At 40.2% G+C, this 18,657-nt stretch overlaps 1 protein-coding gene across 1 annotated transcript in view; it reads right to left on the reverse strand.

Moving 5' to 3' along the window:
* TEX11 (testis expressed 11) overlaps positions 1-18,657 on the reverse strand; it is a 285,049-nt gene that overhangs the window by 216,645 nt on the left and 49,747 nt on the right. The window contains exon 8 of the mRNA XM_045571903.1: positions 265-350. Within this exon, the coding sequence (XP_045427859.1) occupies positions 265-350 (86 nt within the window). The remainder of the gene's footprint in view (positions 1-264; positions 351-18,657) is intronic.

Below are 18,657 nucleotides of genomic sequence, written 5' to 3' on the forward strand. Positions count from 1 at the left end.
CACTTTGATGCTTTTCTCTCTCTGTATCCCCCCTTCCCTTCTACTCTCTCTGAAAAATCAATGGGAAAAATATCCTTGAGTGAGAATTAACAGAAGAAAAAAGAATAACATATTTTTCGATCACTGGCAGCATATAAGAATAATAACTAGTACATGTTAAAGCAGTAAATAAATGTAGCATGTTGGCTTTTTAAGTCAATGTTTAAACTTAGCTGAACTTTATAATATTCTTGAATTTACATTCATTATTTTTGTTTATATTACCTTAGCCAGTAACAACTTTCTTCGTATTTATTCAGCATGTGGGTTTCTACTCCAAAGTTGTAACAGAGAATAAGAAGATATTCAGTCTGCAATATAAAAAAAAAGTTACATCAGATTCATGTAATATCTATAGAGATCATACTGGGCTTCTGGTCAAGATGGCAGTATAGGTAGATGCAGTACTGGCATATTTCCACAACCATATCAAAATTACAACTAAACTACAGAACCACCTTTATTCAGAATCACTTAATATCTAGCTGAACAGAAGTCCTATAATTTAGACATACAGAAGCAGTCACACTGAGACTGGTAGGAGGGACAGAGTTGTGGAACAGACTGATTCCACAGCTACATGTGGTACTTAAAAATAAGGAGGAAGAGATCAACAAAAGAACTTGTATGCATGCATATGAGCATAACCAATGGACGTAGATGGGGTGTGGGGAGTGAGGGAATGTGCTGGGAATTGGGGCGGCTGGGGAGAGGTCAAAGGAGGGAAAAGGAGACTTATGTAATATATTAAACAATAAAGAACTTAGTGGTTTTTTTTTAAAATAGGAAGGGATATCTGAACTGCTGAGGTCCTCCCTAAGAATGGAGGGGTCCCATCCCCACACCAGGCCTCCCTGAACAGAGTTTCAGTGCCAGGAAGAGAAGTCCCATATCTTTGGGATGTGAAAACTAGTGGGGATTCCTTTGGTTAGCCCTCCCCCAACAGAACCAGCAGGTAAGTGACTTATCTGAGTCTCATCAACCTAACACTGTTTAACCAGCCCTAGTGATTTCCTGATACTTCGCCTTCCCAAACTGCAGGTCATGCCAAGCCATTTTCAGTGGCTTTTCCATACAAATGGCCTGTCTGAGCTCATGTTGCAGACATTCCTAAAATATCTCAAAAGTCAACAAACCCCAAACAAGCAGCATCTTGCCTCAGTGTGCCCTGTACCTCTTGCTAAACAGTCCTAAGTCCAGCACTAGCAGTGAAAGGGCAGGATGGGGCTAACTCCTCGAAATAAGAGGGCAGGGCAGAACTCCTGATCCTCCATTTTGTGTAACTGGACCCTAGCCCTCACCCAACAAATCAGGGTCAGCCAAAGCAGTGACATCACCACCCCTATAAAACCCTTTGATCTGTTGAAGCTCGTGCTCTCCCGTTGGACAGAGCTCATGCTAGCATGGAACACAGGCTTTCTGCTATTGCATCGGACTCGGCTCCCTGGCGGTCCTTGGGGATCACAAAATCTGGGCACAACATTTGGGGGTTCGTCTGGGATCCCCAAGACCCTGAGGAACCCTGATCCGGAGAGCCTGACAGGCCGGATAAGTGTGTGTGTGTCTGTGTCCTTGTGTGAGCTGGCTCTGGAGGGACATGGAATCCCCTCATGTCGGTAGTGCCTGAAGAGGTCTAGGTGGACACACTGCTGGAAGACCACAGGCTGGAGGATTCAGAAGACGTTCCGACCTCCCAGTAGGGAAATGGAATTGCCTTGCAGGCAGGAGAGACGTGGAATTCTCTCCCAGGAGAGATGTGGAATCCTCTCCCAGGATGAGGTGGTCCCTTCCGCTGATTGGCATGAGGCCGATGTCTGGTTTTTCTTCTAAAGAGTTGAAATGTTGATGTTGGGCGCCCTCTTCTTGTTGGTTGTTGTGATTTTCTGTGTTGTGGAGGACCAGAGGGCTGATGGCAGACTTGTTGTTCTAGTGAGTTGCCAGCTTTCAATGTCAGATAGCCACCAGAGGGCCACCGGTTGGCGTGAGGCCATCGTCTAGCTTTCAGTTTTGCTTCCACAGAGTTGGAAGACTATTCTTAGGGGCCCTCTGTCTGTTTTTGTGTTCTCTGTTTGTATGTTTGTATAAGTAAGGGTTTCAGTTTCCTCTTGTTTGTAGATTTGCTACCATTGCTGACTCTTTCCCCCCAGATCAGGCAGGAGATGGGGGAGTGGCAATCCAATGTGGACGCCATTCCCCAAGGCATTGGGGATTTCTGTACTCATGTAAGGCGGAAAGGCCAGTTTAAAAACGAGTGCGCATAGTTTTTCAGCTGGGCTTAACTCTTTTGTGTGTACAGAATAAAACCCTAAACTGTTTTTTAGCATTAAGGATGGTGGAGATGAAGTGGGAGATAAATTAAAGCTAGTTTCCCAAGACATTTAAAGTTCTTTTGAAATTTCCTGCCCTGAGGCAAGAAACCAGCAGGAAGTAGATAGGAAGTTTACATATCAATGGCTGAGAGTTTGCCTCTTGATTTCCCCCAGCTTCAGGTAGGCAAGTTCCCACCTTCAGCTATCTTTAAAGAATGTGTTCATTTGCATTTAAGTGGCTACACCTTTTGCTAGCAAAGGGACAAATTTACATGTGAATATCTACAAGTTTGTTTCTCAGTTTCCCAGGGCAGAAAAAAACATGGTTTAAAGTTAATTGTTGGATTTTGGAATTTGTTCTTGAAAATATAAAGGTTTATTAATGGGGAGCTGCTAGATGTTTGACTTGTGAGCTCTGAAGGTTTTGGGATTGGGATTGAATTGGGAGAAGTTACATAATTGTGGTAACTAAAGCAACTTGTTTTTGAGAAAATAAAATATGTTTTCTCTTAAATAATTAAGAATCCAAGATATAGTACTTGTTTGGTCTGATTTTAAAAAAGAAAGAAACCTTTAATTTGTTTAAGGCTGAGTGCTCTGACACATAGCAAACCGCCCCAAATGGCCACTGGGATTCCTTTTTCACAGGGGTGCGTGCTCTCTGTCAGAGGGGAATCGGCCCGCCTAACAAAATTTCTGTATTTGAAAGTATGAAGTTGTAGCAATTGTGGTCCAAAAGGTTAAAAGCAGGGACCAAGTTATAAAGTTAACTACTGTTTGTCTCAATTGGCCTTTTAAGTTTGATGTGATTAATGATTACATTGTAATACTTTGTGGACCACTTGGTCCTTGTGTGTGTGTGTCAACTCTTAAGTTATAGTTTTAAAATCAGTAAAATTAATGAAAATACCCTCGAGCAGAGGGGCTTTTCAGAAAGGTCAGGGAGTCTGATTGCAGTAAAGGGTCACCGGTTCCCCCACGGCACCTTCGCTAAAATGCCTAGATGGGAGCACCTCATTTGCCACCTGGGACCCAAACCGTGCTCCCTGCCTCTGCCCACCCGGCGTCCATCCCCTCCAGGGGTTGTTTTGAGTAGTGGTGGCAGGGACAAGGAGAGAAATTCCCTTGTGAACCCCTGCACCCCAATGAGAATGAATGCTTGGACACTTTTCACCGTGTTCTGTTAGGGGGCTTAAAGGCGCAGTTAGAAATTCTCCCATTCCCCTTTTAGGCTTATCAGAAACTGAGATCCATATCTGTAGGAAAAATGTGGCAGTTTAATTTTCAAGCAGCTGGAGGTCTGGGAACAGGGTACTGGACCTGCTCCCTCCTCCCTTTGCCTTTTCTATAAGGTTTGAGGCACGGTTATGTATTTTTGAAGGATATAGAAAGAAGGTTTGAAAGTTAATTTGAAATTATAAAGGTTTTTGTAAAGGTTGTACATGCGATGAGAAAGGAGACCAGAGAAGGAGAGAAAAGGCCAGCAATTTAATAGGAAGGAATTAGTATGCCTATTGTAGGAAGCTGGGGCACAGACAAAGAGAATGTCCTGGCAGGTTAGCTAGAGAAGCTAGAGGAAGAGGACTGACAGGACCGGGCTCCTTTCCATTAAGCCTCAAGGGTAACCTTACAAGTGGAGGGCAAACCTGTTAGTTTCCTGGTGGACACTGGGGCAGCCTATTCAGTCTTGACAGAGCCAATGGGACCCGTAACCTCTAAGAAAACATCAGTCCAGGGAGCCACCGGACAAACTGTTTTCCTTGGACATCAAGAAGGACTGTAGACCTTGGATGGAACATGTACTGAGGGAACACAGCTGCTGAACTGGACCGAAGTGGAACAACGGGCCTTTGAGGAGCTAAAGAAGTCTCTCGTCTCAGCACCTGCCCTAGCCTTGCCAGACATTGCAAAGCCCTTCCACCTCTACGTGAGTGAGGTAAGGGGAATTGCCAAAGGGGTTTTCACTCAGATTCTAGGTCCCTTGAAGAGACCTATTAAGAGACTAGACTCTGTGACAGCAGGGTGGCCAGCGTGCCTCCGGACAGTGGCCACCACAGTATTGCTGGTGAAGGAGGCAGACAACAATCCAGACACTGGCCATAAACCCTGCCAGCTTGCTTCCAGATGATGATCCAGAGGAACCCATTCATGACTGCACAGAGGTAACAGACCTGATAGATGTCCAGCTCTCATCACCAGACAAGGTACTGTTCACGAATGGGAGCAGTTATGTTCAGGATGGGATCTGATATGCAGAGGCAGCTGTAGTCACCCTGGACCACACCATTTGGGCACAGTTCCTGAACTTTTGGCCTTAATCCAGGCCCTTTGATGGGGACACTGTGCCATCCACAGGGAAAGAGAGTTACCAACTGCAGCCGGAAAGGACATTATGTCCAAAAACCAGTGGGGCCTTTACAAGTCTTAGTAACCCTACCAGATCCCAACCTATGATGGACCCCCTCCAACACAGAACAAGAGGAAGAATTGGCAGAACAGAAGCAAGTCATCAAAGGACCAGATGGTTGGTGGACCCTACCAGATGACAGACTGTTGGTCCCAGAGGCTCTAGGTCGGACGTTAGTTGCCCAGTGACACCAGGTTACCCACTTAGGTGTCACCAAGACTTCTGGACTTCTGTGAGGCAGATACTACCAAGCTTAGATAATGTAATTAAAAGCCTAGTTGCTAGAAGTACTGTCTGTACACAGGTAAATGCTAAGCCAGGTAAGAGGGGCCCCCAGGGAATTTGGGCCCCAAGGAAATTCCCTAAAAGAGCATTGGTAGGTGGATTTCAGAGATTAAGCCACCAGCATTAAGGTCTAGTTTTTGTGACACTTCAGATTAGGTTGAAGTATATCCCACTAGGACAGAAACTGCCTCTATAGTAGTCAAGAGATTACTCCAGGAGAGTATACCTAGATTCGGGCTGCCAGTAGTCATAGGATCAGATAACAGCCCCATCTTTGTAGCCAACATATCTCAAAGTATAGCTCAAGCATTAGGACAGGCATGAGCAGAACTCTGAAAAGGAGTTTAACTAAATGTGTCCTAGAACCTGTGAAAATTGGACCAACCTCCTGCCCTTCGCCCTCTTATGGGCCAGGTGTACCCACTACTGGGATGGGTTCCCCCCTTTTGAGATCATGTAATTAACCATTCCCTTGCTCAAGTCCTTACAGGCTCTGCAGTTTGCTTGTTCCAGATGCACTGGCAGTGCCCATCGCAGACCCTGTACACCCCTTCTAGCCTGGGAACTCAGTGTGGGTAAAGAAATTCAAGGACTCAGCCAGGATCAGTTTGGCTCAGTGGATAGAGCGTCGGCTTGGGAACTGAATGGTCCCAGGTTCGATTCCGGTCAAGGGCATGTGCCTTGGTTGCGGGCACATTTCTGGTGGGGGGGGGGTGCAGGAGGCAGCTGATCGATGTGTCCCTCTCATCGATGTTTCTGACTCTCTATCCCTCTCCCTTCCTCTCTGTAAAAAATCAATAAAATATATTATTAAAAAAAAAAAAAAAAAAAAAAAAGAAATTCAAGGACTCAAAGGGACGCTACACTGTTATCCGGAGCACGCCCATGGCTGTTGAAGTAAACGGCACCCAGACCTGGCTACACAACTCCCAGCTCCTGCATCAGAAAATGGCCTGGATTCTGGCAACTAGCGGCCTCACCTGTGAGATCCCCAGCCTGGGCTCCACGCAGGCCAGGAGGAGACTTGATGCCTGCAGGAGGGGAACTGAACTTCAGTGAGTACAGTACTGATGGGAACTGTGGTACTGGGGGGGGGGGGGGGGGGGAGAGACTCTTGGTAACTGTAGCCAGTGAGAAAGTACAGGGCTAAGGCTAGATAACAGAACAGCGAATGCCCTTAAAGGAAGTGGGCTGAGTCAATGATTTGACTCATGCACATAAGACAAGGGGGGAATGGAAGGGCAGGGCGGGGCTAACTCCTCGGAATGAGAGGGCAGGGCAGAACTGATCCTCCATTTTGTGTTACTGAAACTTAGCCCTCACCGAACCAGTCAGGGTCAGCCAAAGCAGTGACATCACCACCCCTATAAAACCCTTTGATCTGTTGAAGCTCGCACTCTTCCGCCATGCCGCTGTTGGTGTAATTGGGACAGAGCCCATGTTAGCATGGAATACAGGCTTTCTGCTATTGCATCGGACTTGGCTCCCTGGTGGTCCTTGGGGATCACAAAATCTGGGCATAACAGCAGCAGCCGGCCTTAGTCCACAGCTTGAACTCTCCTGGGCACCTCCAAGCCTAACTTTCTAACATACATTTTTTGATCACTGGCAGCATGTAAGAATAATAACTAGTACATGTTAAAGCAGTAAATAAATGTAGCATGTTGGCTTTTTAAGTCAATGTTTAAACTTAGCTGAACTTTATAATATTCTTGAATTTACATTCATTATTTTTGTTTATATTACCTAAGCCAGTAACAACTTTCTTCATATTTATTCAGCATGTGGGTTTCTACTTCAAAGTTGTAACAGAGAATAAGAAGATATTCAGTCTTCTCACTCTGCAGCTCATGTCAGGTGATGGCTGATCTTGGCCTAAATCCCCAGTAGACACCAGATCCAGCGCACCTGGTAGACAGTTTCAGACCATTCTGGAAAACCACCCAACCACCTCCAGAAGTAGTGCACTCAAGGGGTTAATTCAATAAACACCAGAGTCTCACTGAAGAGAGTCCTGCTCCTTGGGGTTGGGCCCTGGCACAGCAGCTGCTCTGCTGGAGTTGGGGCCAGCCCTTGCAAATGATTAGCCAGGAAATAAATCCATCCCATTGACATGCTAATTGCAATCAAGGCTCAACTACAATAGGAGACTACAGACAGCTGGCACCGAGAGCTGCACCTGGAATGCCCAGCTCAGGTGACTGAGGAGGCTGTGCCTAATAGGCTCTACCTAATATATAGAAACAAACAAAGGGAGGCAACCAAAATGAGGAGACAAAGAAACATATCCCAAATGAAAGAACAGAACAAAACTACAAAAAATAACTAAATACAATAGAGACAGGAAATATACCAGATGTAGAGTTCAAAACACTGTTTATAAGGATGCTCAATGAACTTAGGGGAAGATTAGAAGAACTTAGTGAGAACTTCAAAGAGGTAGGAACAAAAATGAAAACAGAAAACATTTTAAAAGTCAGAAATGAAAAAAGACAATAACTGAAATGAAAACTATGTTACAGGGAATCAACAGTAAAGAGAATAAAGCAGATTCAAATCAATGATTTGGGAAAAAAGGAAAGCAGAAAACACCTAATCAAAAAACAAAAAACAAAAAGAATCCAAAAAATAAGGATAGTTTAAGGAGCCTCTAGGACAAATTCAAGCAAACCAACATTTGCATCATGGGGAAGCCAGAAGAAGGAAAAAGAGAGCAAGAAATTGAAAACCTATTTGAAAAATATAATAATTAAAATGTTCCCTAACCTGGTGAAGGAAATAGACATATAAACTCAAGAAGCAGCCGAAACCGGTTTGGCTCAATGGATAGAGCATTGGCTTGGGGACTGAAGGGTCCCTGGTTCGATTCCAGTCAAAGGCATGTACCTTGGTTGCGGGCATATCCCCAGTAGGGGGTGTGCAAGAGGCAGCTGATCGATGACTCTCTCTCATCGATGTTTCTAACTCTCTATCTCTCTCCCTTTCTCTCTGCACAAAATCAATAAAACATATTTTTTTAAAAAATAATAAAATTAAAAAATAAACTCAAGAAACAAAGAGTCCCAAATAAGATGAACCCAAAGACACATTATAATTAAAATGCCAAAGATTGAAAATAGAATCTTAAAAGCAGCAAGAAAAAAAAAAGTTATCTACAAGGAAGTTCCCATAAAACTATCAGCTGCTTTCTCAGCAGAAATTTTGCAGGCCAAAAGAGATTGGCACAAAATATTCAGTGATAAAAAGCAACCAAGATTACTCTACCCAGCAAAACTATCATTTAGAATCAAAGGACAGATAAAGAACTTCCCAGAAAAACCCAACTGGCATGGCTCAGTGGTTGACTATCAACCTATGAACCAGAAGACCACAGTTCAATTTCCTGCGAGGATACATGTCCAGGGTTTCTGGCTTGATCCCCAGTAGGGTTCATGCAGGAGGTAGCCAATCAGTGATTATCTCTCATCATTGATATTTCTCTCTCTCCCTCTCCACTCCTCTCTGAAAACAATAAAAATATATTAAAAAATAACCCACTCTTCCTTATCAAAATCTCTCAATTTATTTAAAGAGAAGCTATAAAATATTCAGATCGGGGAATTTGTTATATATGAAAAATATGATATATTACTAATAGAACTTGAAAGTCCTTTAATAACAGGAAGTGGAAAATCTAATCATTGCCCAGCAAAAGAACAGGCTAAAATTATTTTGTAGGTTGTCAAATTCAGTAAAAGGCTTTGGATTAGAGCAGCAGTCACCAACAGGTGGTCCACAGACCACTACTGGTGGTCCGTGAGGTCTGAAAAGTTGTTGACCACTGCATTAGAGAGTATATTCAACACCAAAAAATTCACCACTGAATGGAAGAAAAAATGTTTTTTTCCAAAAATCAAGGCAAGTTTTAAAAACTCTAAAGTTCTGAAATGTGTCCAAAGCACTTATCTAGTATTAAGACTTATTTAGTAACTAGAAGCCCAGTGCATGAAATTCGTAAACAGGTAGGGTCCCTAGTGGCTGCCAGCTGCCAGCTGGGGCCTCTTTTCCTCCAGCTGCCTGTTTTCACTGCCGGCTGGGGCCTCCCTGCCACCACCAGCCAAGGGGAGGAGCCAAGGGTGGTTGGCCACTTGGCCCTGCCCCCTAGTCGAACTCCCCATCAAGGGGACACTTTGCATATTAGCCTTTTATTATATAGGATATGCATAACCCAGGGACACAGACAATAGTGCAGTAAAGGCCTGGGGAGGGGACAGGAATAGGGTAGAGGGAGTCAATGGGGGGGGACAAACATATATAATACTTTCTACAATAAAGATAAATTAAAATATATGTGTGTATATATATTTATAGCTTCCTATGGAGTCCTAACATCTCATTTTGCAAATATTATATAATGAAAATAAAAATACAAAGATGGTACAGCAATAGATCCATTGCATATTGGTTTTTACTAATACATTCTATGATCTCCAGGACCTATGGGATTTCTAGAACTTCCAGCCACTGTTACATCTCCTGGCCCAAAAATGATAACTCTAACTGAATACCTACATTACATTGACAAAATGAGATATAAAATGATTTTATAAACTTAATTATATATTGCTGCTGAAAATGAGTTTGATCACTAACTTTGTTACAAGCCTGATTTTTAGTTAACTAGATAACTTAATTTTCTGCAAATTACTTTGTAAATTGGGTTTTTATAAAATTCCGTAAAATCAACCTTTTATTATTTTTCCAGTCACAAATTGCAAGCTATTTTTCTTCATGATTTTGTTTTCTTTTAAACATTTATAGGTTCAATTATAATAGTGTAGTAATAATCTATACTAATAAAAGCCTAAGTGGCCCTTGTGCCCTCAAGCAACACCCTCACATCATCACAAGATGGTTGCCCCCATGTTCTTACAAGATGGCCACCACAAGATGTCTGGCAGGAGAGGGCAGTTGGGGGTGAACAGGTCAGCAGGGGAGGGCAGTTGGGGGTGACCGGGTCTGCAGGGGAGGGTAGTTGGGGGCAACCAGGCCTGTAGGGGAGGGAAGTTGGGGCGATTGGGCCAACAGGGAAGCAGGCATCAATTGGGCCGGCAGGGTAGTGGTTAGGGGGCTATCAGGCTTGCAGTCAGAAGCAGTTAGGGGCAATCAAGCAGGCAGGCAGGCGAGTGGTTGAGAGCCAACAGTTCTGGATTTTAAGAGGGATGTCCGACTGCCAGCAGTCAGACATTCCCTGAGGTGCCCCAGATTGAAGAGGATGCTGGCTGGGCTGAGGAACCCTCCCCCCCACACACACACACACCCGTGCACAAATTTTATGCACCGGGCCTCTAGTTAAATTATAATTGCCTGGATTTCTTCCTTAATGGCTTTAAGACATTTACCTTCCAATCTGTCCCTCACTCAGCTTTCTCTAATCCTCAGATTATCTCAGTAATAATCAACAAGAGTCCATTAATTATTTCTCCTGGTGCTATAAGACATAATTTTCAGTAGTTGAGTGTTGACGTAAGAACCAGAAGGTCATGGTTTGATTCCCAGTCAGGGCACATGTCAGGAATGTGGGCTCGATCCCCAGAAGGCAATCTGGGGGAGGTAGCCGATCAATGATTCTCTCTCATCATTGATGTTTTCTATCTTTCTCTCCCTTCCTCTCTGAAATCAATAAAAATATATATTTAAAAAAACTTTATTTCCCTCTGAACAATACAGTATTACCTTCTGCTTTCATGTCAACGCCTTACAATAATTCCTAATTTAGTTTTGGGATACAGGAAAAATGTCTAAGAAAAAAAGAGAGCTGGTTGACTTAATTCCTTTAAAAACACTATATTAATGCTTCTCCAACCTTTATCTGATCATTTTCTGTCATTATAAGATTTCTTGACCTAGATTATCAGGTCCCTTGTCTAAAACTTAAGCACATAAAAAATACCCTAAATAGTTTTACTGACCATTAGAATTAAAAATCATGAGTTTCCTAACAACCAAATAAAATAACTCTTAACTCTCTGGACTTAAAGGTCTTTTACTAGTAGCCCCATCATGAAGAAGGCATATTTACTCATCCGTTATATACCCTATGTCTACAAGATACCAAAAGTTTTCTTTCCCTATACACCACCTAAAAATATCCTGTCATATCTTTCAATACACATTCAATGTCCATTAACTCTATAAAGAAATACTAAAATACTAAAGAAACATGTTTTTTTGCCCTCTAGTAATTTGTAAAGTGAAATAGCAACAGAACCAAAAGAGACAGTAAAAAACATACAAATTAAAATAATCTAAAGAACTATACAGATAAAATTATTAGGATTAATAAGAGAATTCAGAGAAGTTATTAAATAAGCATTTACTAGTATACAACTGAATTCTTATACACCAATGACAAAAATATTAAAATATAATCTTTAAAATATCACTTACAATAACAATGGAATGTGAAAATTACAAAATTACATTGAAATACATTAAAGAGTATATAAATTAGGATATATCCCATTCATGGATAGGAAGACTCATTATTATAAAGATAATGAAGCTCTCCAAATTAATAAATTAATCCAATGTAATTTCTTTTTTAACATATTTTTATTGGTTTCAGAAAGGGAGAGCAATAGAAACATCAATAATGTCAGAGTATCACTGATTGGCTGCCTCCTGCACACCCCTGCACTGGGGAATTGAGCTGTGACCTCCTGGTTCAGAGGTTGGTGCTCAACTACTGAGCAACATGGCCAGGCAGTCCAATGCCATTTCAATCAACATCCCAATACTTTTTCACCAAACTTGACAAGATGACTCATAAATGAATAGGAAAGAATCAAAGGCCAAGAAGAGCTAAGACAATATTGAAGAACAAAGTAGAAGGATTTGATCAATCAAGATTATAGTGGGTTGCACTGGCTGATGTGACTCAGTTGGTTGGAGCTTCTACCCATACAACAAAAGGTGACAAATTCAATTCCAAATTAGGGCACATACCCACGTTCCGGGTTTGATCAATGTTTCTCTTTTACATCGATAGTTCTCTCTCTCTCTAAAAATCAATTTTTAAAAAGAGACTATAGTGAGTTGAATAATGTCCCCCCAAATTCATGTCCACTTGGAACCAGTGAATATTACCTTATTTGGAATTAGGGTCATGGCAATATAATCAAGATGATGTAATAGTGGATTAGGGTGAGCCTTAAATCCAATATGACTGGTGCTCTTCTAAGAACATCATTCAAGAATAATACAGATAAACCAAAATATAATTCTAAAAATTCCCTAGGATTCATCAAACCCACAGAAAGGTAGAGAAATGTAAACAGAGAAACAAAAAGCAGAAAAAAAACAAAAAGGCCAGTATCAAGTTTCTCTTAAAGATGTCACATTGAGAACACACAATTACTCTGCTCTCTCCTGAAACTCCAATAAAATACTAATAAAGAAAAAAAAAGATTATTTAAATTTTGGTAAAAGGAACATGACAAATTTATATCTTAACCACTTTAAGTGTATAATTTCATAGTGTTAATTATATTCACATTGTTGTATAACAAATCCCTAGACTTTTCATCATGTAAAACTGAAACTCTTTACCCATTGAACAACTCCTCATTGCCTCTCCCTCTGATCCCTTTCTACTTTCTATTTCTAGAGTTGACTACTTTATATACCTCATATAAGTGGAATTATACACTATTTTGGCTTTTTCTGACTGGTTTATTTCACTTAGCATAGTGTACTCAAGGCTCATCCATGTTGTGGAATTTGACAGGATTTCTTTATAAAGGCTAAATAAGAAATCTTTTAGCCCATTCATTTATGGATAAACATTTGAGCTACTTCCACCTCTTGGCTACTGTGAATAATGCTGCAATGAACACAGATGTGCAAATATCTCTTCAAGAACCTTCTTTCAGTTCTTTTGCATGCACCCAGAAGTGGAATTGCTGGGTTATACAATAACTCTATTTTTAAATTTTTGAGGAACTGGCATACTACTTTCCATAGTGGCTGTGTCATTTTACATTCTCACCAATAGTACTTGGGGTTCTAATTGCTCCACGTCATCAACACTTGACACTTTCTCTTTTTCTAATAGCGGCCATCCTAATGGATGTGAAGCAATATCTCATTATATTTTTAATTTTTAGTTCCTCAAGGATTAGTAATGTTTCATACATTTGTCCAATTGTATATCTTCTTTGGAGAAATGTCTATTCAGGTCTTTTGCCAATTTTTATTTTTTATTTTTATTTTTTTTAAATATATTTTATTGATTTTCCACAAAGAGGAAGAAAGAGGGATAAAGAGCTAGAAATGTCAACCAGCTGCCTCCTGCACACCCCCTGCCGGGGATGTGCCCGCAACCAATGTACATGCCCTTGACCGGAATCAAACCTGGGACCTTCCAGTCCACAGACCGATGCTCTATCCATTGAGCCAAACCAGTTTCGGCCTTTGCCAATTTTTAAATCAGGATATTTGTTTTTGTTGTTAAGGTTAAAGTTCTTTGTGTATACTATATATTAAATCCTTATCATATATATGATCTGTAAATACTTCCCCCCTATTCCACAGGTTGCCCTCCAACTTTCTTGATTGTTTCCTTTAATGCGCTGAAGTTTTTTTTGTTGTTTTTTTGTTTTGTTTTTTATTGATTTTAGAGAGAGAGGAAGGGAAAGAGAGAGAAACCTCTATGTGAGAGAAACATCGGTTGCCTCTCATATGAACCATGACTGGAGATTGAACTCACAACCTGGGTCTGTGCCCTGATTAGTGCCCCTTCGGTGCATGGGATGATGCTCAACCAACTGAGACACCCCAGCTGGGCTGTGTAGAAGTTTTTAAGTTTGATGTCATTCCTTTTGTCTATTTTTACTTTTGTTACCTGTGCTTCTAGTGCATATAAAAAAATCATGCCAAATCCAATATCAAAATTTCCCCCATGTTTTCTTCTAGAACTTTTATAGTTTTGGGTCTTATATATAGATATTTAATCCACTTAGTGGTGAATTTTTATATGGTGTAAGAAAGGATCTAACTTTATTACTTTTTCATTTGTATTTATTTATTTTAGAAAGAGAGGAAGGAAGGGAGGGAGACAGACATAGAAAACATCCATTTGTTTTTCCACTGATTCATACATTCATTGATTGCTTCTTGTATGTGCCCAGACAAGGAATCAAACCCACAACCTTGGTCTATGGATACAGTGCTCTAACCAGGCCAGGACCTCCAATGTTATTATTTTGCATGCGAATATCCAATTTTACGAACAACATTTGTTGAAAAGACTGCTGTTTTCTATTGAGTGGCCTTGGCACCTTTGTTAAAGAGTTTTTATACAAGCAAAGTGTATTTCTGGACTTTCTATACTGTTCTGTTGGTCTTTATGACCATAATGTTTTAATTGCTATAGCTTTACAATATGTTTTAAAACCAGGAAGTGTAAGGTCTCCAACTTTATTCTTAATTTTCAAGATTATTTTGAGCTATTTGATTCCTTTGAAATTCCATATGAATTTTAGGATTTTTCTCTCTGTCTACAAAAATGCCATTGGGATTTTATAGGGATGACATTGAGCCTATAGATAGAATTGAATACTATAGACATTTTAACAATATTAAGTCTTCTAATCCATAAACACAGGATGTCTTTCCATTTATCTGTGAGTTTTTTAATTTCTTTCATCAGTTTGTTTATAGTTTTCAGTGTACAAGTATTTCACCTTCTAAGGTAAATACACTGAGTGGCCAGATTATTAGGATCTCTGAACACATAATAATCTGGCCACTCAGTGTATATCCTATATAATAAAAAGGCTAATATGCAAATTGTGCCCTCGACTAGGATTTCAACCAGCAGGCAGGCCGGCCAACCGCCCATGTCCCCTCCCCCTGGCCAGGCTGGCCAGACCCCACCCATGCACAAAATCATGCACCAGGCCTCTAATATATATATATATATATATATATATATATATATATATATATATACACACACACACACACACACACACACACACTAAGTGGACAGATTATTATGCATTCATAATTATTATAAATGCATAATAATCTGGCCACTCAGTGTATGTGCCCTAGTATTTATTCTTTTAAGCTCTTAAGCAAAAAAATTTTAAAAGGCACAAACCTAGTAGGGTAAGACAGCAGACCAAGAGCAACATAGTTTTAGAGGCTGGAAAAAAATTGATAAATTAGTAATAATTAACAGTAGACTTGAGAAAGTAGAATGCTATACTAGCAATGAGGAAGTCTGAGAAGCAACCCAATTTATATTATTATAAATATATAATTTATATTATAAGGCTGACCGGGCAGCCCCCACTGTTGCTGGGTCCCCTCCCAGAGCTACAGGCTAGGAAGCAGGGACTATGCCATCCTAAAGGGGAAAGCGGATATTATCAGAAGCCTGAAAATCTACAACTGTGGCAACTACCGACCAGCGGCGAGCCCCAGAACACTGGTCCTCAATTGGCGCAAACACGCATTCAGAGGAGCTTTACACTCCACCACAGAAAGGTCAGATCTCACCTGGGATAAGGTGAGGTCTCTGGTCCCAAAGTGAGAGAGAAACAAGCACACTGTGGGAGCTGGAGGACCAGGGGAAATCTGTGCCTAGAAAAATCCATGACTGTTGAGGCTGGTGTGATCCGTGAATGTGGAAGGAGGTCCTCAGAGCTGCTAATAGAAGGGATCTCTAAAAAGCAACCTATTTTGTTATGACGCAAAAGGACAGCCTAAAAATTTTTAAAGTGTGCCGGCTGCTCAGACCCAAGGGGAAGAGGGGGACTGCGTAGACTTGCCGGCAGCCCTGTTGTTTGCACGCTTGGGCTTTTTCCTCTTTAAATTCTTGCTTCTGATTACTAAGCCCAATACATCAGATCACCCAGTTGGGGACACCCTGGGAGACTGCAGGGGAAAGTTGTTTTTCTGGAACCTAGGGATTGGAGTAGGAAGTAACTGTCGGAGAGCTAGCTGTGGGGCAGCCCACTCCCACAAACTGGTATTGAGTGTCACAGGGAAAGCAGGATCTAAGCACAGGCTAGAGAGGCCATATACACCCAGAAGTCAATCCAGAAATACTGCACCCAGAGCTGAATCACAAACTGACTCTTGAGTAATCATAAATAAAAGAATACAAGAAATTAAGACACCGCCAACTTAAAAAACAGGACTGGTTTACAACACTGAGGAGCAGTGGAACACAGGGATCTGCAATATTGTCCTGACTGGGAAACAGGTGTGCCAAACAGAACAATAGAGGAAGCGAATGACCCTCACTACTACACATTGCATTTTTTATTTATTTTATTATTTATTTTATTTTTTCATCTTTTACTTAAGAAACTATTTTTTTCTTTCTTCCTTATCTGATTACCTTTTTAATTATTATATTCTTATTTTCAATCAGTATTATTACTACTACTATTTTACCTTTTTTAAAAAAAAGTGTTATTTTTTTCTCGTTATTTTACTTTGGGATTAGTGTTCTACAATCTATTTTTACAGTTCTTTTTGCTTTGTTTTATTCTATCTCAACTCGACCTTCAAGCCATCATTCTCTTCCTAAATTTTCCCCTTTTGGTGTTGTGTTTCTCTTATCCTTTTCCTGCATTAGATTTTCCCTATTCTTTCTGTTTACCCCCCATTAAAATTTTACCCTACTTATTTATCTAATTTCCAATCCCCTGCTCCATGTTGATACACACTTCTTTCTTCTCTGTCTTAATTTTCCAAAAAAAAATTGTTTTCCTCTCTGTCTTTATGCTGTTGTTTGCTTGAATGTTGACTATATTGATTCTTTATGCTTTTTTTGTGTGATTGTTTTGCTTATTTATTTATTTTATTTATTTATTTATTTTTATAGCTTTGTTTTTGTTTGTTTTTTGCTTCTGTTTTCCCTCGCCTTGCTTGATATTAGTTGTTGTTCATAGTTTGTATTAATCTCCAGGTACCTGTTGCTGGCATTTGCTGGGATTAGTGGCTGTTCTATTGGAGCTTTCTCCCCATATATATAGTTTGGTCCCCTTTTCTTTTTTAGTCTCATTCTTTTCTCTCTTACTTTTTTTCCTTTTCCCAAATTTATCTGCACTCCTCTTTTATTCTCTCCTCTTTGTCTCCTACTCCCTAATTTGCCTTTTTCTGGTGGTCATCTTTATTGGGGTTATCAATAGCATGCATACAATTCTGTTTAGTGCTTTGTGTTTTGTACCTAGTTGTGTTGTATTCTGTGCTTTTAAATCAACATAGAAGAGAGGGAACTACATAACCAGACATCCAGGGAAGGGAGACCATGAAGAGACAAAGAAACAGCATGCATAGGAAAGAAAAGCAGGTATCACCAGAAAAAAAAAAAAAAAAAACGAAAAAAAAAACCACGAAATAGAGGCAAGCAACCTGTTAGAGAAAGAATTCAGAGAAATGGCCATAAAGTGGCTGAAAAGAACGGAAGACAAATTCGACAATATGAGTAAGAACCAAGAGGAAATGAAGAACCAAGAAGAAATGAAAAATGGCATTGCTGCAAAAAAGAACTTAATAGAAATCATCAAGAGAAGAAGCAGAGGACCACATCGGTGAGCTAAAAGGAAAGATGGAAAGAAAAAAAAAATGCCCAAGTAGAGCAGCTTCTAGAAAAAAAATGAAAAAGCAGGAGAAGATCCTAAGGGAACTTTGGGACAAAATGAAACAAAACAATATCCGCATTATAGGGGTCCCAGAAGGAGAGGAAACTGAGCAAGGAATAGAAAATCATTTGAAGATATAATGACAGAAAACTTCCCTGATATAGGGAAGAAAAAATCCACACAAATCCAAGAAGCTCACAGAGTCCCAAGCAAAATGAACCCCAAAAGATATATGCCAAGAAAAATCATAACTAAATTGGCAAACACCGATGACAAAATAAAAATCTTAAAAGCACCCATAGAGACACAGAAAGTTACATACAAAGGAATCCCCATCAGACTAGCAACTGATTTCTCAAAAGAAACTCATCAGGCCAGATGGGACTGGAATGAAATGTACAAAGTCATGCAATGGAAGGGTCTGAATTGAAGAATACTGTACCCAATAAGACTATCAATCAAAATTGAAGGTGAAATCAGGAGTTTCACAGACAAAAAGGGACTAAGGGAATTTATTACCACCAAACTAATAATACAAGAAATGTTAAAGGGTCTGCTGGGAAAAAAAAAAAAAAAAAGAAAGAAAGAAAAAGAAAAAGAAAAAAGAAGGAACACAGGGGTAAAGAATAAAAATAGTGACAAATGAGTACCTATCAATAATAACTTTAAATGTAAATGGATTAAATGCCCCAATCAAAAGACATAGGGTAACGGATTGGATAAGAAAACAAGATCCATATATCTGCAGTCTACAAGAAGCCCACCTCAGAAAAAAAGTTGCACACCGACTGAAGGTGAAGGGATGGGAAAAGGTTTTCCAGGAGAATGGAAATGAGAAAAAAGCTGGGGTAGCAATACTTATATCTGACAAATTAGATCTCAAAGTGAACAAGAAATTTCACAAGAAATAAGAAAGGCTATTTATAACAAGAAATAAGAAAGGCTATTTCATAATACTAAAGGGAACAATCCA

Source organism: Pipistrellus kuhlii, unplaced genomic scaffold (genome assembly GCF_014108245.1).
Source record: "Pipistrellus kuhlii isolate mPipKuh1 unplaced genomic scaffold, mPipKuh1.p scaffold_m20_p_40, whole genome shotgun sequence".
Lineage (NCBI taxonomy): Eukaryota > Metazoa > Chordata > Mammalia > Chiroptera > Vespertilionidae > Pipistrellus > Pipistrellus kuhlii.